The 23,473-nt window shown below is 45.2% G+C and overlaps 1 protein-coding gene and 1 long non-coding RNA gene across 7 annotated transcripts in view; one reads left to right on the forward strand and one right to left on the reverse strand.

Moving 5' to 3' along the window:
- LOC148053177 (uncharacterized) overlaps nt 1–23,473 on the forward strand; it is a 26,915-nt gene continuing 3,442 nt past the window's right edge. The window contains exons 1-3 of one of the 2 annotated variants that reach the window (XR_015708221.1): nt 1–35; nt 657–739; nt 10,304–10,364. This is a non-coding gene — a long non-coding RNA (uncharacterized LOC148053177). Of the gene's footprint in view, nt 40–656; nt 740–10,303; nt 10,365–23,473 lie in introns of both variants that reach the window. The other variant, XR_015708222.1, reaches the window with a different exon arrangement.
- The window catches only part of PSEN2 (presenilin 2), a 27,525-nt gene continuing 7,820 nt past the window's right edge, over nt 3,769–23,473 (reverse strand). For 4 of the 5 annotated variants that reach the window (XM_087774803.1, XM_087774805.1, XM_087774804.1 and 1 more), the window contains 7 exons: nt 22,585–22,652; nt 21,555–21,775; nt 20,604–20,702; nt 18,733–18,810; nt 16,994–17,113; nt 16,537–16,655; nt 10,871–14,877 (listed from right to left, as the gene is read on the reverse strand). In XM_087774803.1, coding sequence (XP_087630929.1) covers nt 14,722–14,877; nt 16,537–16,655; nt 16,994–17,113; nt 18,733–18,810; nt 20,604–20,702; nt 21,555–21,775; nt 22,585–22,652 — 861 coding nt within the window. In that variant the 3' untranslated portion in view covers nt 10,871–14,721. Of the gene's footprint in view, nt 5,208–10,870; nt 14,878–16,536; nt 16,656–16,993; nt 17,114–18,732; nt 18,811–20,603; nt 20,703–21,554; nt 21,776–22,584; nt 22,653–23,473 lie in introns of those variants that run through there. The other variant, XM_087774808.1, reaches the window with a different exon arrangement.

Consider the following 23,473-nt stretch of genomic DNA (forward strand, 5'->3'; position numbering starts at 1 on the left):
GCGGGGCGCGCGTGGTGGCTGCAGGGGGACGTGAGGCCCGTGAGCTGCGTGCGGCGGCGGCGGCGGCGGCGGCGGCGGGGCGGGAGGGGCGGGGGGCGGCCGGGCCGCGCGAGGCGTGCGGTGCGTGCGGCGCGGGCGGGGAGGCGCGCGGGGACCCGCCGGCCTCGCGGGGAGGCGCTCGGGGACCCGCCGCTGCCGCCGCCTGTCAGCCGCCTCCGGGCGTGCGGACCGGCCCGCCGCGCGGGGGTGTCAGTCAGGGCGGCGGCGCCTCGCCGCGGGCCCGGCCGGCGGGGCGGCCTGGCGCCGGGCGGGGGAGGTCGGTCCCTCGGCGGGAAAGGAGGCGGGCGGGCGGCGCTCGTACCCCGCGCCCCGGGAGGGCCCGGGGGGTGCCACCGGTCGGGCAGTCCCGCCAGCCCCCCGGGACGTTGACGCGTACGAGGAGGTGCACCGGAGCCCTGTGCCTGGCAGGCGCCAGGCGGAGGGAGCAACTCCATTTTGTGGCGCTCCACGGCCGAGAAACCTCTCTGGACGTGGATGCCGGTGTGATTTTTCAAGGCGTTGGCTTAAAATCGCGGTTGATGCTGCTCACGCGTGTGTTGGAAAGCACGCTCGTATACGCGCTGGAAATAATAAAAACAGCGCGTTGTTTCCTACAGGTTGATTGCAGCGGTGCGGCGTCTCACGGATGCTGCAAGGGGCTAACAGTGACAGCTAGCTCTGTGCTTTTCTGGATGCTCTGGTAAGCGCCTGTCTCTGTCAGCAACTTCCCTGTCTGAAAAACAACAATACATTCTTTATGGTGCGTTTCCCACATGGCGGCATTAGTGCGGACGTATATTTGGATGAGATCTGGCGATTAAATAGTTCATTTATTCGTAAAACAACCAGGATTCATAATTCTCCTCTAGTCGTAGCATAACTTATAGGAGTGACCAACAAACAGCCCCGAGCTTTAATTTCAGCGTTGTCAGTTGCTTGCTTTGGCCAACCTTTTCAGCTAACTAGTAGCTTGAATCGAGCACTTAAATCCGTGCTGAAGGACCTATATCAAAGTTAGTAGGAGTTGCGGGTGCTGTGGATTTGTGCAAAAGGAAACTGGATAAATGGTCTGCTATAAGCGTGCATAGGGGTTTAACTCTACGCAGCCCGTTCGTGAATATTACTGCCAACCTCCTAGTGCCAAACTTCCCCCCCTCTGTAGAGGGGATAATTGTATCCCTTATCTCCAGCTGCTCATACTAAAGGTTATTTGGCTGGTATTTATGAACACACAAAATATTGTTCAAATATTACATATATTCCTTCATGTTTTTTTGAAAAAATAAAAAGATATGCTTCCCACTCAAGCCCCGCTCAGCTTCCCAGGTAAGCCACGGGGAGGTCTCTGCTAGGCACTGAACAGACAGCTACAAATAAATTCAGCAAAACTCATCATCCAGACATTATCTGAATTGGAAGCAAGCTTCAGTCAATACTAGAAAGTACTAGATTTGAACTTGAAAGGTTAAAAAAACAGTTCCCTGGGGAAGACACTTTATTGACTTAATTGCTCTACACACTGTGCATAGACACAATATATCTGAAACGGAAAGGCCAAACATGACACTTTCATGTTTGAGAATGGGATGGAGACTGGTTGTGTTAGATGAGGCAAAAACATGGCTGCAATAAGATACCAGCCTTGAAAATATTTGTCAAAAAAATGCCTAGGTTTCTTAACTTCAATGCTGACGCTTCCAGAAATGCGTATGAATTAACTGTTCTGTTTGTGGTTAGTTCCATGCTATTTTCTCTAAAGGAAGGAAAGATCATCTTTACCCTCATCTGGAAAGAGATCTGTTTCAGATGTCTTTTCCAAGGACGCTCTTTTATCTACTCCTGTACTGAATTTCGATGTCAGTTCTAAGTTTCTGTGTAACATCACTTTGCTTGCGTCAGCTCGGCATTAATTGTGAAATATGTCTTACTCACTGTGCTGAGCACGGAGAACTGCATGGGCACGCTGTCATAGTTGGAGATGTAGGCAGTACAAGCAAAGGATAAAGCTCTCCCCATCTTTCAAAGACAGGCCTGGCTGGTTCCCTTTATTCGCACGTGGTAAACCATTGGGTACTTCTGCCGCTGCTGTTCAATTTGCATCACACCTTCTGTTGCCAGGCTTTCTGCAGCCTTAAAAGACCCCTTGAAGTGGAGTGCAAGGCTAGCTCTTTCTATACTTAGACTAAAGAGAGAAGTGTCTGTTTTCCCACTGGATTTGGAATGCGAAGAGTTAGGATTGAAAGCTGGAGGGAAGCTGCGGGGAGCAGATACTATATGTCCTTTTTTGTTACTTTTTAGTTCTTGAGGGGAACAGGGGCAGGAGGGCCAGGACTCACAATCCAGAATCCAGAGGCTAACTTTTGTGGGGATGGTTGCCCGACTGTGTCCACAATTCTAAATAAAAAGTCTAACATGGTATATGTAAAGCACTGGGAGAATTGTTGCACGACAGAAACCATGCAAGATCTCCCTGGAAACTGGAGAAAAATGGTAAAAGAGAAAAAATACTGTCAATATTTGGGATTGGTGTAGTGCTACCAGTTATGATATTTACAGCCCTGAACCCTGGAAAAAAGAAGGGGCAGAGTGCTGTACTTCAAAAAGAGACCAGGGAGTCATCCTTTTCTTCAGAAAGGCTCCCCGTGGTTTATGTAACAGCCTCATCGGTTGGCAGTTCCCGTGGGCTTTGGGAGGTCCAAATTCAGGTTCCCTCTCTGCTTGTGAAGACTTACAGCACTCCACCCTCACATCGGGACCCTAATCGTTATGCGTGCTCTTGCCTTCTCTCCAGCATTATTCGTATTCTTATTGTTTATTATTATGCTGTGCACAATGGGAAAGCTCAGCAAGAGGAAACGAGAACAGAGCACTCCTCCATCCCTTCCAAATCCCAGACAAATTTACGGTCTGGTCTTGTGCAAACTGTGCCTTGTTCAGAGGCGGGAGACATGGATGTGAATCCTGTGGGGATCAGCCCAGGCCACCCCATTCTGGCCTTGTGCCCTCCGCCAAAGGACTGCAGGTAAAACAGCAGGGACACCTGCTTCATCCATGCTTCGAATCAACTGTCGGAGTTTGTGCAGGAGTTGATCTGCTAAATGTGCTATGCAAACGCTTGCCAGGTAAAGCACTTCCAAGTGGGGTAGAGAGAAGAAACCTAGGAAACTTCTATATAAAAACCTAAACGTTGGCACCCATTGATGCCTTAGTGCCTCAGTATGATGTGACAGCAGAATGAGGTTGTTGCAGGTTAAAAGTTTTTACTTCAGTGTCTAAATGGCATGTAATTTTTGTGCTATATGCCTGCGTTCTTTTGCAGATGTGTGCAATGCAGATCTAAATTTACAGAGCAAGCCAGAGCAGTCCTGTGAAAAAGCAAGTTCCCAGATTTTGAGGAGTCTCTTGATTATCTATAAGAACAAGAAGTGAACATTATTCAGAAATCAGCCACAACACATCTTTGGCACTACAACTGTCATTTGCTTCTCGCATCTTGTTCAGTAGTGTTATATTCAGTCAAATTTCGACATATTTGCTGCCTTATCCAGAAACGTGAGCATTTCTGGCAAGAATCTTATACCTATGAGGATTATATAAATCAATCATTAAATTATAACAAAAGTATGATAAATTTTATTATAAGAATGTAAATTACAATACAGATATAAATTCTATAAGGATATATCTGTCTTCGTAATATATAAATATAATAGAAATTATAATAAATTTAAATTATAACTAATAATGAGTCACGCTTCCCCAGAGTCTTCTCTCTACAGATGTTAAAATGGTTTGTTGAAGATTATTTAATTATCCAAATATCCTGATTTTGCAAGTCAGAGAGGGGTCAGTACCTTCCCCAAGGTCAGTGGGAAAGCTTGATTTAGCAGCTGGAAGTCCTGACTCCGTAGCAGATGCTTTAGCCATGCCATCATATCTTTACCTCGTATTGCCTGTTGATACTGACATAAGGAACGGCGTGATGATGCAATTTCATGAGGTGCATAAACAGCTCTGCTGCGGGTCTGGGGTAGAAGCAGCAAGAACGGCACCGGGAAGAGCGAGTCCAGGGCTCTTGTACTGTGACTTCCAGCAGGGTCGATGTCAGCCTTTGGGGGGGGTTGCTTTCCTCCTCCCGTTTTTGCCTTTTTCTGAGAGGCATCTGTTCGCTCACCACCCAGCAGCTCGCCGCTTGCTGGGTGCCAGGCAGCACCCAAGGAAAGCTCTGGCAGTTCTGGTGCTGACTGCTTTGAAGAACTCGGTGAAAGCTGGCTTCTCTAAAGCCTCGTACAAAGTGGGCCAAGTTCCCAGAGAAGAACAGGGAAAGGAACAGGCCAGAGTGGCTAAACTTCTACAAACAAAAAAAGTTAGGGAACCTGAGCCTGGAAGGATCTTTGGGCCCTGCAGTAAGAAGGGCTCCATTGCAACACGAAATTGGTCGGCAGACAACTAACCTGCAGAAAAAAAGTTAATGGAGTCTCAATTACGCAGCTATTGGTCATGTCATTATGTTGACAAGTATCCAGGCTATTCAGAGAACACTCAGAAATCCTCTTGCATAGGACAGGCCCAAGCTGTTTCTCTGACCACAATAAAATATACGTCACCATCCTTCTCCCATGTTCGCACAGCTAACCACAAAGCAAAAGCTGCTCTGGAAATGCTTCCCTGTCTTCTTCTCCAAGCAACCGTTGACGCGCAGATAAACTACCTCTTGAGGAATTTTGCCTTGTGTTCACTCATGTTCTTTAGAGGGTAATTTCTTCAGAGCAGGAGGAATGTCTTATCTGACTACACAGATTTATGGTGTTCCATCAACATATTATAATAATATAGGGATGATGAACTGGAACAGCTCAAGGAGAAGTCACTGGACAGGTGGCTTGGTTTTAGTAGTTAACTGCAGGTATTTCAAAACTTTGGCAGGTTTCAGTGACGTTGTTTGTACCATATGTTATTTACATGGCTTTATGGCCAAGAATGAGAGCAACAGCCTTGTAAAGAGATCTCTCTGACTCAGTCAGTGGTAGATGCACGTCCACTATCATCATAGTCCAAACGATGAGCTATTTTTGTAACACTTGGGACTTCTCTGATTCCTGAACTGTGTATTTTCATTCCAAAGCATTCAGGCGTTCTTTGCACTTCTTTCTTTCTCTCTCCCCTCACTGCAAAGGGAAGGAGATAAGGCTCAATTTAATTTAGTGAGTGAGCACTTTATTTTTAAGATGATTTAGTGCTGTCAGAAGGAGCCAGTGTGGCAGTTCTTGAGACAAATGTTTTCTGTCCAAGGGGAAGACACAGTGCAGGGAGCGGGATGGGTATTTCACGAGTTTCCCCTCCCACTTTCTCAGTGAGCAGCCTTGCTCTGCACAGCTGGCGAGAGCAGGGCGCACCAGTGGGGCTGCTGGAGGGCCCCGAGCCCCCTGGCTGGGAGGGGGTGGGCAGGGGTGGCCGTCATGTTTGTAGAGGGGAGAGGACCACTGCAGGGCTGCCTTGTCCCCTAGCTGAAAAAAAGGAGGGGGAAGAAGACACAGAAACCTTCCCTTTGCCGCCTAGGTTTTGCCTTGCTGAGAAAGCACCTCTCGGCGCCTCTGCTCACACCGCTCACCCATTCTGCATCGCCCAGAGAGGGGCCACTTTGGGGAAGGAAAGGTGAAGGGTGTCAGACCACAGAGGTGATTTATTATCTCCGTGGGTCTGCAGGGAAGAGACCAACACAGGCCTGGGAGGCCAGCGTTGGTAGAAAAGCTTAAGACTCGAGCATTTCTTGTCTTCTGCTATTATCTATCCAGAACAGACTGCAGTGGCTCTTGACAGGGTATTTGTGGCTCGTACTATATAGCTCCAGGGCATTGACTCTACAGTATGAACCCTTAACAGGAGGTGGGCACAGGCCCACCGATGCTGGGGTTATCGCTAATAATTATTTGGGGAAAAAGCAGCCAGTCTACTCTTCAGGCATTTTAGAGGGTGCCTGCCTGGATTTCTCTTCTCAGGGACGTGAGGCAGATCACAGCCTCATTATCTTTCACCAGGGTTTGCCCCTGCCATCCACACGCAGATGCTCAGCGGGCTGGAAAACATGATTTTCTCTCCCACTGGGGGAAAAGAAGCGCTGCAAATGTGTTCGCACAAACTGGAAATTTACATATAGGTACATGGATTTTTTTTCTCTCTTTAGGTTACGAAAGAAAACAAAACTAGGTGTTATTCTCTAGACGAGGTGGTAACAAGCCAGAACAAGCCCAAGCTACAGACATATTCATCACTGACAGAGGACTGCCAGATAAAGCTGTGCAGCATGCCACGCATACGGCGCCACGCCACGCTCGGCTGTGGCTCATGCCACCCACCGCTCCCTCCAAACTTTGCCACATGGGTGCCAAGAGGGTACCGGGTGCTTTGGAAAATTGGAGACAAGCCCGTAGGGGTGGAGTACGTTGAGAGAAGGACAGTGCCAGGTGGAGAGGCTGCAGATAGAAGCACTAAATGGAAGAAAGTGATACCAGCCCTTGTCTTTTTGGATAGCGTGTGGGACAGGGTAGGGCAAGGACAGGCACCTTGCCCCTGCCACCTTAGCAGTTAATGTAGTAAAACATTCACAGTATCATGCTTGCCTGTTCAAATTCTGTTGCACAACAGTGCTTTTTACAGGTATCGAGCAAAGCCGTTTTGGATGGGATGAAGTTGAAAAGAGTGCAGCAGTCTGATTAGCAGCTGTGTGCCTCAAGAATATGGTACTTCTCTATCGCCCCAAATCTGTGAGACTTGGTTAAACATTATCCAGTCTGTAATTCTTCTTTATCTCTAGGCTAGACAGATCAGTTGTTTCTGCTCATTGTAAATTGCGTTTGCTTGCATAGTTTGTCGAGTGCTTTGCTCTCTCCTCTTGCCACCTGATTGATTACATGTACCTCAATCGATCCTGCACAGGCATAGTGGAAAGGCTCGGGTCTTTGCAGCTTCCAGCCAGGATTCACTTTACAGATGATAACCAGTGAAGCCATTCACCCCCTGAGTAAACATGGCAAATTAATTTTGAAGCTAGGCAAACAGAAGCCAGTCCTTTGCCTGCATTTAGCCACTCTAAAGAGCTTTTTACAATGGACAGAAGGGTTATCTGGAACAGTTTGCGTTCTAAACAGGAAGGCAAGCTGGAGCCAGAGAATATGGGAGAAACAGGGCTATTTCTGAACACTTTACTGGAACTAAGAATTAACACTAGTCATCGGAGGCTGCTCTGCTGGCTAATGGTGAAGTGTGTTGCCAGACTCAGCCATTGCCCTCAGCTTTTGGCACGGCATTGCCATGTGTCACAGAGCCGGAGAGCAGTGAGCCACTTTGCCCCAGCGTGGAATCGTCCCCAAGACGTGTTTTCTTTCGCTGCCCTGAGAGCTGGTCCTTGTTCTGGCTTCCTGGCGCCTTGCCTTGCTGTTCCAATACGCAGCAAGGTGTGGGAGCGAGACAGGGACAGCTGCGGGGCTTTTCTGAGTGCCTGTGTGGCAAACGGACAAACTTTAAGCTCCATCCACTTGCCTGAAGGGGATTCGCAGACAGACCCGACAATTTGCTGCTAGCGGTCAGTCTAGGGGGAAAGCGGAATCACTGCTACGTTTGCATGCTGACTGACCCTTTTTCTGCTCTGCTGAGCCTATCGATCCGATTCCTGAGGTCAGTTGAAAAGGACTGCATAATCTGACCTCTAGTCTCTACATCTGTGTCTGCGTACCTGGAGAGGGAGATCGATCGGTGGCAGGGTATCCCGACTGACACGTATCTGGGTGCAGCTAAGAGGGAGATGCCAGCAGTTCATACAAGCCTCTGGAAGGAATGACTGATCGAGAGATGGTCCAGGCATCCAGGTTAAGCCCTTCATTTGACCCTGAGCAGATTATTCAACTCCTATCTGTAAAACAGGGCTAATGGCATTCTTCTGCTCCCTTGGGCTCTTGAAGCCTGACTGCTAAAGAAGTGCTTGGAAAGCCTCAGTGGAAGCCCAGCAGAGTACTTCCAGCGTGCTCTGTAGCTGTGCGCAGGGAGGAGAGCTTGCCTTCAGGCACAGCGGTGCCAAGAACCAGCAGTGCAGGTTCACTCTCCCATCAACTCCCAGACGCTTCCAAGATTTCTAGCCTGGAGGAGCCCAGGGTGGGAGCACAAAGATGTCCCTTTCCTACAGCAATCCCACTGGATACAGTGTCTAATGATGAAGCCCGGACAGTGACTGCATCCTATGCCATCCGCTCCATGGACTTCAACAACTGTCCCTGCAGTTTTACTTTTGGCCTGCTTTCAAAGCATAGGAAACATGGTTCCTTTCCTCAAAGAAGGATGTTCTCCCTGTTAGGTGCAGCAGCACTCCTGTTTCATGATGGCACTGAAAAGCACACACACGCTCAGTGGTAGCAAGAAAGGCGACCTGACCCTTTGCATGCTAAGTGCCTTTGGTGTGGCTTTATGTCCCCTGCTAGCCCTCATTTTCCCATCCTGTTTAAGTCTTAAAGACTGCCGTAACAGGCAGCACCCCACTCCTCTTTCGTAAATCTAAGCCATGCCTCAGGTATGTTTTGGTTTTTCTAATCTTGTATTCTTCCCTAGGCTGACCAGCCACAGCCTCTATAGCCAAGTGCATTTGCTGGATTTCTATTCCCTGTTAGTTTTCTGCACAACCCAGAGTTTGGATTGGCAGCACGATGAATTGTTTGAAATCATTCAATCTGTTTGCCATTTCAGTTCTTAGCTTGCCCACCCAAATCACACAGGGACAGAAATCAGATTTTTTTTTTTTTTCCTTATTAAGGAAGAAAGTCAAATAGTTTTCATGCCTCTTGGAAACTGCACATAACAGTGCTGGAAGACTAACTATTAGCACAATATTTGGAGAACAAAAATAGCTCAAATTTGAACTTCCCAGAATATTACAAAGGCTGTATTTGGAGAGGTCATGTGTTACCTGGCATGATGAAGGGGTAAGAAGTTCCTGTTGGACTAATTGTTAACACTACTGGCATTTTATTACTAGTGACTGCTGGTATATCAAAGCTGTGGATAGGTAGCTTTAAAAATAATCCTGAATACCTACCTTCAGCTCCAGAGATCTTGCTTGCCTGACACCAGTTTTGAAGGAAGACTCAGGTTCTTTCATAAATAGATGCAGCTCTACCAAGTCAGGGAGAACTGCAATTGCTTATATTTAGGTTTGTAAAGATTGAGGATGGCATGGCGTAAGTTGAAAGGTTGGAGGAGTTTTCCACGCTTGCTCTCACACACTTTTTACACTGTTCCTACTCTGCTTCAATGCAAATTAGCTGTGGAGTTACATTTTATACTGGGGTGAGCAAGCCCTCACTGAAATCATAGAAACCAATGATGTAGGAGAAAATAGGCTTAATGCTTTCCCTGCTCTGCCCCCTTCTGATTCTTCAGGCCCTGCAAGGCCGTTTGGGAGTGCCAGGCTTCACACCGTTCATTTCTGCACAGACCTAACCCCGAGCTGGCCTCGGGAGCTGTCACTTAGTTCAGGCTGCGTTTGATAGGACTCAAACAGTTCCCAGTTTTGGAAGACTTCCATTCCAACTACTTGGCCCTGTACCTGTCTCAGGTTTCTATATCAAGGAGTTTAGCTAGTTCCACTTCAAAGTATCTATTTATTTATATCTTTTTAATACTGAGCCATAAATAGGGCTGAGCACTGCCACCTCTCAAATTGTGCTCCTGGGCACCTGTCAAACAAATGGGTCACGCAAAGGAGAAGATAACAGTTCATATTCTCTTAACTCCTTGAGTGCCCAGGGCAAATGTCTTGAATTTAGAGTGGGAAAAGATAGGTGATAGCAAACCTGCAGCAAAAGGAAGGATGGTGACTTGTGTGATCATGTTTGATGCCCTGATCTGATGCGGGCAGATCTTTCTGATGTAACCAGGCTTAAACGCAGCATTTACTCTCTTACTCTTGCTCTGTTTCCCATTTGTAGAATGGGAACAGCTCACATCGCTTTACCTTACTGGGGGCAGGGGAAGCAAGGATAAATTCAATGAGCGATGCAACAGTGTGTTAGGGGGTGTATGAATAGCGTGGTAGGAGAAATTCTGGCAAAGATACCGCATTTGTCCAGGCTGCTTTCTTATAATGCAACCAAGTTCAAGAAAACTAGATAGCCCCTGGTCCTCCTGACAGCACAGACAACATGATCTAGCTAAACCCTAGATTCCCCAGTGCCGAGAGCTGGAATGACAGAAATGTACTCTTCCCTCCCCCTCCCAGATTAGCAAGAGCTGCTGGGACAGAGCAGGAGACTGCAAGTGAGAAGAGGAATGACAAAGCAGTAAGTAGAATTATTCTTTTGCTTCTTGAAGATGCTCCGAAGGAAATCTAATTTAGTGATGTCTGGAGGAGCCCCTGACTTATGCTTGGGGTTTGTAGGACTGAAACTAGAGCTGAATGCTTTAAAAAGAAAAAAAAGGGGGGGGGGGGGGAAGGACCCCCAAACAAAATGCAGTGTGTAATGGACAGCAGCACCTCACCCAGAGCTGCAGTGCTGAATGTGGCACCACATTGAAACCAGCTGGTTTTAAATGGATTCTGGTACAGTGCGAGCTCCCTCTCACTCAAAGCCTCTCCCTTGCTGTGCCAAAACTGCAGCTGTGCTGGGGTGTGGGGTGCCTGCTTTCTCCCTGCCATGAGGGAGACTCCAGGGCCTTCAGCCTCAGTGAAAAACAAGGGGCACACAGCAGAGTACTTTAAAATGGCTGGTACTTCTCCATATAGACTTACTGCCCTCCCGTGGCTGCCAAAGAGCATCTCTAATGCAGAAACAGAGAGACCAGGGACTGAGGGAAACAATAAAGAAATATAACTATATTCAATTTAAACCAAAACACAATTTGAGTTACAAGGAAGAGGAAGGCAAACACCGTGTGTGATTAACTGGAAGTACCTAGGAAGGCAAGAACAAAGCAGAGAAATTTACTGGTTTGGGAGTAGCAGGGAGACCTCCAAATACTTAATTTTGCAAGGACAGTGGGCCTTGAGCTATTCTTCACCAGAGTCCTGTCAGCGAGTGCCATTTACTCAGAGAGATGATCCATCTAACTTCATCCCATTGCCCCATGGAGGAGACTTCACTAGCAACTGGTGCAAAGAAGGTATGGGAGAACAGATCACTGCTCCTTTTCCTGACTGTGGTAGACGCGTGCTGTGACCTTGCTGTATCTACTAACCCTCATTGGCCCAGCTTCAGCAGTGTTTATAAAGCTCTTGCTGAGACACTTCATATTGCAAATGTGTCCTTTTCTCTCCGTGAACCAGAAGGAGATGATGTTTCTAGCACGAATTGACTCCCTTCTGAGGGACTTCCCTTAAGAGCCTGAAGTTAGGTTTTATGAATGAGACCTTGAGTATCCGATGAGAGCTGCTGTGGAAGCACTGCATGGTTCTGCAAGGAGTGTCCTGTTTCTTGTACTTTCTTTATGACTGTGCTGCTTCTCGTGCACTCTCTGCGGGCAGAATGCATCTCCAGTCTTTGCTGCACCGTAGACATTTGAAACAAAACAACCCTGAAGCAATCAAAACTAAAAGCAACAATGAAGTGGCAAGAGGAAACACAGCAACAAGCACAAGCAGCAACTGCATGATCGGAAGGTAACAATGCTAAACTGGTTGAATTGCACATGCTGCTAAGAAAGGCACAAAGTCCTGCAAGGAGGCCACATATCTCCCTCCCGTGAAAAGCCTGGGTTTGCATTAGGCAGGCTTACCACTACATTTTTGTCTGTGGCCTTGGGTTCAGTCTTACATGTTAGAGATTGGTGTACGCCCAAGCCACATGTGAGACTAGATGCAATGAGACACTAATTTTAGACTGGACAGGAGCAGTGGGTGTGACAGGGATCACGTAGGAAAATGCCAACACATGGCACCTCCTATAGGACTTCAGGCTGTTGAGGGACACCTGCATCAAGACAGGCGTCACCCCAGCCTACCTGAGAGCTGTGCTTTTTCAGGGATGCGCATCAGTGGGAGTACTAGGATTTCTTCAGGGTGAAACAAACGGCAGTTCAGCAGAGCATGCAGCAAGTTGAAAACAGTGAATGAACACAGTAGACAGACAAATGCTTTGCTCATTCAAGTTGCCAGGTCACTGAGTCGGTATCTCATGTAGTAGCCAACTAGGGAGTAGAGTAAATCCTGCCCTCTCCATTTTCACTTCTTAGGCCATGCTGCACAATGTTAACATCACAAACAAAACTTCACTTTATGCACAGGTGAAAATGTCAAATGAGATGAGAAATCACTCAGTATCTTTTTAAAACTTGTGCACATGTGTGTATATACACACATAAACACACACACACAGTGAATATAAATATTTGTAGTAAATACCTATGAACTTTTACACAATCAAAACCACTCCAGTATATACATGATATACTCCTAATCACTCACCAGGACAATACATTTTGTCGCACTGACAGAATCTGTTGCTCAGTTACCTTTTAAATTACAGTTTTTATAAGTTATGCAGAATTGCTCAGTGGAAGGCCAATCTCTGGCAAGCACAAATCTGCAGAAAACCACCAGCTCCAATAGTGATCCTTCAATATTTGAAGGTACCCCTCCCCGAGTTTCCTTCAAATATCAACTCTGCTTTCATAGAAATAAATTGTTTCTAACAATATGCTACAATCCTGTGAAGCCAAGCAGGATTTTTCTTCTAGTACATATAAATATTTCACATCCTCTCTACACCATGCAATGCAAAAAGTAAAATCATGTTTGCAAGTGACTGTATTCTGATTTGGCCCCATAATGGTTTTAGTTTAAAAAAAAACCAAACAAACAAACAAAAAGAAAAACCAACTCTCACATAAACCTTAAAAATCAACAGACAGAGCTCTAGTGATTTATGTTTCCAAACAAAATAACTTTTAGTAGTAATTAACTCTCTCTGCAGCTGTTAAGTCCAAACATTGCAAATGTAAGAAATGAGGACAGAAAACTAAACAAAGAGCAAGAATTACTTACTTGTCCAAACTGAGACAATACATAACTCAAAAAACCTTACACGCTTTTTAAAAATTTCTTGGAATCACCTCTGTGACGTCCTTGTTAAATATCAAAGTAGATTAGCTTGAACAAGTCTATTGGAAAAAGTACTACCTTAAAAATGCGTAGTTCAAAGCCTTATCTAAAAACTATTTTCAGAGATGAAATTCTGCATCTCTCAATGACATTGCATTATTCACAAAACATTGCATAATGTTACACTTTGAAACACTGACATTGATCAGCTGTCAAAGAAAACAGAGCTTGTTTGCGTAATAGTCACTGAAGTAAAAAGAAAAAAAAATCACAGAACTTGGCTATTTCTAAAAAACTGACTCTTGGAGTAGAAATAAAATTATTTTAAAAGGTGGAGAAAACAGTAAAGTTCAGTCAGAACTGTATTTTTTACTGGCAACAAGCACTGTGATTTTTTTTTTTCTTTAATGAACTCACTTGAGGCTGTGTAAATATTCCTAGCATTAATGATGCCTTATGTAGAGTAATATAAGAGCAGATTAAAGTTTGCACCCCCATATTTTCATACAAACTATGACAGGGTATTTCCAAAAGAGTCCCTTTGACTTTAAATAGCTATTTTAAAATTTGTGATTAAAAAAAAATAATCTTTAAATGGTACCAAAAACTAGGCAAACCAAGCCTCAATCAGTTTAAGAGGACCTCTTCATAAAGGGAAGGTAAATCCTCCTTTGGAGTGGTTACAACAATGCACAGAAATGAGAGCAGAAATACACATAAGAAGTTACAGGTCAACTGATTTACTGGAGTTGTGCAGTAATTTCCACCTTATGGTAGTTTAAGAATTGCAGTATGGACCCAGAAGAAGATTTCCAAAAAGATAAAATGCTGGGAGGAGATAGGAAAAAGTATCTGTCTTCCCACGCTGAGGATCTGATGTGCTGGAACAGGCAGCCCTGCCTTCAGCTGTTAGCTGCAGCGGTGGACGCGCTCAGAACCAGAAGCCTGATATTTAAACATCCCACCACTGACGTTCTGTTTAGATCCGTCATGGCTCACTAAGGTCAGAACAAACAAGCATTTGGGGCAATTTCGACAGAAGTTGTCTGCCCAGAGGCCAGCTTATGAAGCTCAGCCTCACTTCTGCAACGCTCACGACCAGGTGTCACGCACTGCTCTGTTCTGTGCATGCTGACTGCTACGGCTTTCTGATCACAAGTACGACTTGCTCGCGCTGCATGTTTGCACAACACTTTGAAAGAGTGAAGCATTAGCAATTCTAGAGTACAGTTAAACTGGACTGCAATTCCAGGGCTAAAACACCTTAGCTTCTGGAAGCACAGATCAGACCCCTCACCTCTCCACTGTCCCATGCTACATGCAGGTTTCTGTGCTCCCAACACCCAGTGTGCACATCAAATAATATAAAAGTAATGCTCTGACATCAGCGGTGAGCCAGGCTTTTCACTGGAGTCCAAGAGTCCTGTGAAAAATCTCAGTTCAACATGTAACTATTAGATTTTTAGTACACATCATGTCACAGAGTTAGTGTTTTCCTTACAAATATATGGCACTAAGTGTAAAACTTTATGACTTATTCCAAACAGTGTACCATACTTCACAGCAAAGCTTTAAAAAGAATCCTCAAACTCCCACTTCTTCTAAATATACAGCTGGTGGGAGGCCAGGGTGTCCATGAACGGTCGCACGAGGTTGTCTGTCGAGAAGTAAAAGACCAAGCCAAAGGTGATGGAGATGGGAAGAGCAGGCAGTGCTTTCTTAAAAACAGCCAGTAATAAAAGAGTTAAGCATAAACCCTGCCAGAGAGACGAGAATAAAAAACACAAGGAGATATAGTAAGAAGCCCAGAAACGTATCTGTCATCAAACTAATACACAAATAATAAGCTATGGACACTGTACAGCAATTGAAACCTGCCTGAGCTACCAGTGGCATGAGGTACCTTTGCCCACACCTTCATCTTGCACACAAGCTGGCCAGCTATTTTCTTCAGCAATCCTGAGCGCAGCTCTCTGCTGATAAAGTGGTATAAGCAGCTAGTGCTGACGTACAGCTGACCCCAAGAGGTTAATTTATTTACAGATTATTTTACATTTTGTTCTACGGCATTATGTATGAAGTACTGATCCAGCAGATAAAAGCACTTAAATCCTGGTGAACTGCACAGATAAGGAGTTTCACTGGACGACTAATACACAGCGGCATGTACTTCTAACACCTTCCCAGTTTTCAAGGTCTCTTGGGGTAAAAAAAGAACAAAAATACAAAACAAAATATCCACTGTTGTTCTTTTGACTGGATTGCTTACTGTAATAGGTGAATTCTGGTTTTATCCAGATAGGAGGCCAAGATCTGTTTTTTTGAGTACATGTGAAAGCTTTTGTACATTTTGGGTAGACCGTATGGCTAAGTGCATTTAGATATGGATTCCTTCTCTCATCTGAGCCCTTTTTTCTTCCTCCACGATGACAGAACTTCAGAAACACTAGGCTCCAAAAATTTTAACAGCACCGTAGAAGAAACAGAATGGGGCATTTGGCCTCACAGACAAGAGGGAGCATTCCACCAGGATATGGAGCTAGGTGATCCTATAGGTTTCTTTGACCTGTGAGGTAGGAAAGCTACACTCAACACACTAAGTTAGCTCATGTCTAGTTCTCATGCTTTTTGATCCATGAGCGTCACAAGTGAAAGTCACTGTCTTTCCCTATCCTTGGGATCTAAGTGGGGAAATGGAGGCCCAAGAAGGATGGGTTAATTCATTTTCTTCTACCTTCTGAAACTCCTGCTGTTGCCCTTCTGGTTAGTTTCCATGAGGATGCTGGTGTAAACAGCAAGCTCCTAGTAATTATTTTCTACCTAGGTGAAAGCTCAACAGCGTGTGGTCATTAGACCTGGCAGGACCAAGTCCTTTAGCAGTTACAGTATGATTGTCAGCTGCTTTTACTGGTGATTTCCATGGATTTTTAAGTCTCCTTCCTTCCTGATTTTTTCCAGCGTGAACACAAGAACAAGATAGGTCTTCATCCTCTTATTTAGCCATTCTCCCTTAGCAAAAGGGAGTTAATCTTTTCAACTACACTCACTAATCAACATGGGGTTCATAACATTGACTTTTGCGGCTGTCCCCAATCCTTAAAACTGAAGCAAACACACTAACAGTTCAGCTGTAACTGTTTTCCCTGGGGCTGTTTCACCCCCACCATCTCCACACTTGGCTCTGCTCCGAGGAATCCTCCCTCCCATCCCAGCCCGTATCATTCTGCTTCTCCCAGCGGCTGTTCAAAGCCTGTCTTTGTAGACAGGGCACTGGGCTGGGAAATCCACTGGTGGCTTCTCCTGAACACCCAGCATGTTACCTGCAGAGATTTAGCAGCGCTCAGCTGCTGGTACTTCTGGCAACACCGCTGTGCTAAAAAGGCTGTAACCGAGTTTTTAAAAGCTTGCTCACTTACTATGAGAATGGCTACAAAGCAGGCCAGCGTAGTATTCCAGTCTCCACTAGCTGTGGCAGCTGCTTTCCCAACAAGCACACTGTAAAATATGAAGTCTCCAAGCCCCAGCTTCACACCCCCTGAGAGAAGTGGGAAAAGAAAACAAGTGTTACTTCTGCTCCTCCTGTTCTGCTTCCCCTTGAACAAATTCTTGTCCCCTGGGGAGCAGGTGAAGGTTCCTGCTTAAATTGTCCACGTAGCCAAGCGATGTCACTGGAACCACAATCCCAGAACAGATACCGCAGCAGCAAGAAGTAGTGCAGAGTCAGACTCAAGATCTTTGTTGCTCAACAAGTCACAACTCTTCAAATTAACTGTGATTAGGCCAAACTGCGTAACAAAGTGTTAACCACAACGAGTAAAAACGTCAGGCCCTGACTCTGACTACGCCGAAAACAAGGTATGAAGCTTCCCTTACTTTCCTCCTCCTCGAGCTCCTCGAAAGAACTGATGGGGCGGGTTGGAACAGGACTCCTCGTCTCTGACATCCGAGAGTCTGCGTGTGAAGGGCTCCTGTGGTTCTCTCTTCCATCCTCAGCTTGGTTCCACAAAAACAGGCCAAGAAGAGCAGACAAAAAAAAGAAACACAAGAGGTAGCTACATTTATAACTTGCTTTAACGCATGAGATCCACAATTCTGTGATGCTTCTCTGGATGGGTAAGGCCTTTGTTTCTTGGAGGTGTGATCATCAGGACCAGTTCAAGCAGGGACATTTAGTGGCTTTGAGGAAAACGCGTGTGTTATTATTTGAAACAGTTGGAAGGATATATGTTCACAGCTTCTTTGGCAGCTACCCAGGAGTTCAATGGCTTTAACAAGCGAGTACATACGCAGAACTAAGCATTGCTCTGCACAGGCTAGAATGACAAGTAAAACCAAGTAAACGTAATACGCACTCCCACATTGTTATATCTTTGGGGTGGAGGTGCTCAGGTATTCCTTAACTGGTAGTATGACAAAAATGGATGACTAAGAGGACTGCATTTATGAGAAAAGTTCTGCCCTGAATCACATTGACATTGGGGCTGGGTGTTCACATGTAGTAAGTGGACACATTTCGTCGTTCACAGATTTAATTTTTTTTTTGTCCTGTTAAACACATCTAACAGAGCCCTTGGTAGTGCTTTTGGAAGCAGCCAGTCTGTGATATAGTACTCCGACAGTTCCTATTTTTCAAAAGCAGTCACACAAACTTTCCAGTCCACGTCAGTCTGACGGGATGCCGCCGCTGCAGATGCGAGCAGACTGCGATCTGGGACACAGAGCTTCCACAGGGGCATTCTGTATGCCTCAGCATGTAGTTTGCTTCTGCTCTGTGGCCAGTTTCAAAGCAGGATTGTGTCCCTGCATTTTTTTAGTGTATCAGCTGCTTTATCCTGAAATAAGCAGCATGTTCAGTTATCAAGCCTTAGCATACATGTATTGCTTTAACATAACATCTCTGAAGTGCAACAGGCCCAGGTGGGAAATCCTCCCAACACCACAAGTCAGATTGTATTCAGTCACCTTCAAAACTGCAGTTTAACTTGCATTTCAAGAAGATAAAAGCAAAGGCACAAAAATTACCACAGGACCAGCTAGAATGTAAACTTGGAACACATCAGCTGCTGTTGGGTAACTGCCCAAACATAAGCCTTTACCCAAGGGTAAATGTAAAGACGTTCATTTTCGTTGGCAGGGTAAGCCATGTTGCACTTACAGCTAGGTAAAAGCATGTCTGCTCCGTGGCAGTGGCCTGAATGCAACACACTGCAACGCACTTAAGTTCACCAGTTCATCGGCATTATATTTATGAGCCTATGTTGTAATTTACCATCCCCAGCTAGTAAAAATATAAGCCCCCACTAGCCCACTTAGCTTCGACTTCAGTACACCTGAAGATGTGTGTTGGACAACACTTTGGTTTTTTTGGTGGGTTGGTTTGTTCTTAAAATAAAGGCAGCCTGAATGCTGGAGCTTCCTACATCATCTGGTCATCTTTGCTGCCAGTCCAAACAGCAGGTTTCAGAACATCACTGAGATCTGCAACTAATGTAACAACACTGAAAAAAATGCATCCATCAGGGTTCAGGAGCTTACATTTACCCGCAGTCTCAAACACCCACATTATTTCCATGGGACAGCGCTCTGTATAAAAGAGTGACATGCAAGCAAACCTGCATCCCACGTCTGCTGACTTGGTCCTCTTGCTGTTGTGTCTGGCTTTGCCATTCCAACTGTCCACATCATAGCAGCTAGAAGAAAGAGATAAAGTAATCAGCTGCATAAAACATCGGTCACTATAGCTCAGAAGAGCTAAGCATTTAGCTGTCCCTAAAAATATAAACCCTTGCCCCTGTAAATGCTTTTAAAACACTCACTCTTAGTTGCTTTCCCTAGGCACTTAGAAGGCAAGGTGGGAGAAAATTAAGGCAGTGCATCCACTCAGTTTTTAAGAAAGTCCCAGAGCACAAATAGCTAAGAGTCAGTAGAGTCTTCTCCGTAGGCTAAAGAAAGCAAAAAGCCAGAACTAGGGTCCTCGTCTCCTTTGTTTTCTTCCTGGCTTCTGGCTCTTCTCTTCAAAGAAAACAATTGCCCAGGCAATGACGGCGGTAAAAAAAGGTAACCAGAGGTTAACTTACACTGCTTACTCCTCGTGTTCAGCTAAAGGTAAAGCACAAAAGCGAGGGATACGCAGGAGTTGTCAGAGTGGCAGTTTTCTCTCTGCCTGTTTGTTTTGGTTCTTTCCTGTCAAAATATTAGCTATTTCTGTTTTGGTTCCAAGAACAACTGAAGGATATTTGGGGGCTTATTCTCGAGATGGATCCCTAAATTAAAAAGGAATACAAACCATTCTGAAATCAGTGTAAGGGAACTCAAATCAGCTGTTTATTTAAGTGCGCATCAGTTGTCCTGTTTTTACAGGACAAAACAAGCCAAGGCAAACACAGTGCCTGCTTTTCCACTACAAGCTCAGCCAAGGTGATGTTTTTGCATCTAGAGAGAGCCACAGAATGTGGTCTTGCAATGGAGACACTGACGTTCTGCACAAGAACTTTTTGTTCAGTATTTATTATTTGTTGAATTGCATTCTCCATTAGAGAAACTCTTGTTTGTTAACTAAAGCATGTGAAAGACTTCATCTAGATTGTCTCAGGTCAGTATAACAGAATCTCCAGTAAAAGGGAGGTCAGCTGAAACCAACAGAAGTTCTCCTTGGAACATATAAAAGCATTTACGTAACATTAAATGCTTGAAAAAAAAGATCAGTCAGGTTGTAGGCATCCTCAACTTAGCACCCAACATTTGGAAATACTCATTCATCTTACAAGCCCTGTAATGAAAAAGTCACTGAGGTCCATGAAGCACTTGAGTCCAGGTCCCGTGAGCGTTGAGCTGCCTGCCTTCCAACTGTCTTAATCTTAAGCACATATATACCTTTGTGGATAAGGGCACCGGACACTATCATAGTTAAAGAGCTCAAGAAAGCCAGGGAAGAGATGACTGATTTTGTTTGCAGAGCAACACTTGAATAGAGCCCTTTACAAAGCGAGCAACCACACAACGAGCAAAAAAGCACGGACATTCTAAGCACTGCCACCCAGACAAGCGCACAGAGCAAGAGGGGGCTAGAGGAAGAATGGAACCTCATCACATGTTTAAAGTGTATCTGTAAAGCGTACGCACAAGGAATAAGTGTATTAAGTGAGCATCATCTAATCATAAAACTTTGCAAATGCTACTTTCCACCTAACACAGGTTTTTGTATGCAGAACAAAGGGGCACGTTCCACACTCTATTCACAAAAGGATAAATCTACTTTTGAACATTTCAGCTTCACAAGGCAAACATGGGCTCCCTTTCGCTAATTAGAGTTCGCACCGTTGTAACTGATAAACAAGGCCGCCTACAAATGGTCTGGTCCAGAGCGTAAACGCGCACCAATCTTAGGGCAAGGAAGTAACTAAAATAGTGCTCTTTGGTTTGACACAGAAATAGGCTGCGAGTTTAATCTGGTTAAAAACATTAACATTCTAATCTTACTCACAGGAATATATTAATGCAGGAAAAATGGGCTCATTTCTCTCCTGTGCAGTTTCTACCAGCATTCTCAGTGGCCCCTTGGGACAGAGAACAGCCATCAGATCTGCAAAGAGAAAAGGGCCAGACAATCTCATCTCAAACTATCATGCATATTCTACATTCTTTATCTTTAAAAAGCTATTCTTCCCTGAAAATTACATCTATCGATATTAACTGGATGATTTCCTGAATGGCAGTTTCTTCCACTTTGCATAACTCCAGCTGTTCTAGTCCCTGAAGATGTTGTTCACTTAAAATACCATCCCCCAGGCTTAATGTAATAATAGGAGTTTTCACTGTGCTAATCCTATAAAAAGCCTCTTGAGAATACCACATTATTTCTTTGAAAGTAGATGACAGCATTACATCGAGGTGTTAAATTCAGAGGGGGACCAGGGGTACTTTGTTCACGTTCCACAATCCATCGCTAGGCACGCTGACTCTGTGTCTCGCGTGAAGGAAGGCCTTTGGTCCAGTTCTTCTTTGCCTACCCTCTCTCCTCCGTCAGAGCTTCTCACCAATCTGAATGTTACCTCCTGGCTGCCTCTTGTTCCGCAGGTTCTCTTGAAACTTTTAATTCATACCAAAATCCACGATCTCTCGATAACCGTAAACAAAACCTGCAAGACTATCGGGTTGCTACTGATAAAAATCCAACCACCCCTACCACGCAGTCAGATGCGGTTCACTACTTCCCTGACTTGGCGTTCCACTTCAAAAGACGTGGTAGGGGTACAGTACCGACCTGAACAAGTTAGCAAGAGACAAGCCAGGGAGTCAACTTAATTGCCCATCTGCCTCTTTCTGAAGCTGTTAGCACCATAAAGTTGTTTTTTGAATGACATATGCAGTCCTGAGATTGCCTCAGAGTAACCGCTCCATGAGCCACACCTTGAGAGTCACAGCCCAGACTTACCATAGATGGAGATTGCACCTAGAATCACCCATGCTGACCACTCAGGTAGATATTTAATGAAAACCAGTGCCATCAGAGCACTGATCATAATGAGATATGCTTGCTGGAGCTGCAAGGGACCTTTCCAGTGTATGCAAATCATTCCAACAGCTCCAAAATTCCAGATTACTAAGAACAGAGTGGGGTAATCCATGGCCACGTTGTACGTCTTCAATACTTCACTGGAATACAATAAGAAAAATTAGCGAAGCAATAAAAGAAACTGGCACGCAAAGCATCCTACTAGCTGTAGTTAAACAAGCCTCCTACTACACCAGGAGGAAGCATGATAGAAGAAGCTCTCATCAGGAAGGGGGAACCTGCCTCACAGCCAATTGCTGCTCCGAGCTCTCTGTTCCTCCTGCAGGAGATGGACATGCTGTGTGCGCAGACAAGCACCACAGTGCCTTAGTCCTGAGGTCAACAGTGATTCCAAGGGTTTGAGCAGGCAGGATTTCAGGTCTTAACTGAACATAGGCCTGCAGCTACGTGACCGTCTGCAGCCAAGTCGTCATGTAAGAGTCATCCCACCAGATGCATGATGCTCACGGTTAAAGATCAAAAGTTTTAACAAGTGTCACCAGCAAGTTAAAAGTTTGGCTCTACCTGAGCTGGGAGCTAAGGGAATGAGCTTGAAACAACGTAGTCTGAGAAAAAAGGCAAGACAAATCAGAGAACCAACTTGGCACATAAAGCTCCTTTCCACTTGCTTCTCAACATATAATTCTGTACCTCTGTACCACAAGGTTCAGCCTGTTCATTTCACAGCCTGTTCATTTCACACTCATGGTATCACTTCCCAGTGATTTTTGTAGAGTAAGCACTGTAAAATCAGGCATTGCCTATTAAAGACCTCATTTTCTATTTTTTTTTAAAAAGAAAGCTATCTCATTGTAATAATTTGTAAACCTCCACTTGGAGAAGGGGAGACATTCCTTTCCTTGTTCAAGCTGGGGATTTTCTGCAGGTTACCTGCGCAGTTCCCACTTACCCGAGATATATGTAGGTAAAGAGGAAGAGCAGCATCAAAGAGGACAGGATGAGCCAGCCATGGATGAACTATCAAGGGCAAGAAGAGACAGTGACTGAAGGGGCTGTTCCCCCTCACGCAGGTCGCAGCGCTGCATGCACTACTGACAGAGCTTCCTATTGTCCAACAGCCTCCTCCTTCACTCCTCCTCCAGTTTCCAAAGACCCTGCCTTCCCCACTGCTAGTGAGGGAGGGGGGACAGCCAGTTGCTCCCAGTTCTCCCAAACTCTTACATTTTATATTTTATCCCTTGGTTTTTGTTTTTGTTGGTTTGGTTGGGTTTTTTTTTCAGTCTCTTCCCGATCCATTTCCTTGGGTATCCATACTGGCTCCTAGCTTAGACAGGTAAGCACATTCTCTCTGCTTGGTAGGGAGGAGGAGAGGTTTGCCCAAGGCTGTACAATAAATTCATCTCAGGGCCAAGTTTAAAAAGCAGCAATGGCCAGTGCTCAAATGCTGGGCTGGTACCACATACAACAACCCCCTGGGCACCACAAAACCGGAGTGTGCCTTTCCCTCCAAGCTTTGTCCCTTTCCACCCGAGCCTCCGCAGGCAGGAAGAATACCAGTTCCCACAAAGCTTGTCTGAAACTTCTTAAGAGAAGGCACTCGCAGTAAATGGTACAATTTACTCCCTAAGTACAAACTGCAAAACTTTTTGATCAGATGGAGAAGACTCAGACCTGACTAACACAAAATAGCAGGCCTTGTTTTTAAGAGCCTACCATTAGTGACAAAATAACAGCAAAGCATATTCGGGGGCACAGCTCTACCACCGCTGACAAAGGCTTCTGTAAAATATGATTCTTGCTATGACTAAAATGTGGACTAGCCAGTGTTTCTCACTGAC

This window comes from Nipponia nippon, unplaced genomic scaffold (genome assembly GCF_047370975.1).
Source record: "Nipponia nippon isolate SJK-2023a ecotype South Korea unplaced genomic scaffold, ASM4737097v1 scaffold_4, whole genome shotgun sequence".
Classification (NCBI taxonomy): domain Eukaryota; kingdom Metazoa; phylum Chordata; class Aves; order Pelecaniformes; family Threskiornithidae; genus Nipponia; species Nipponia nippon.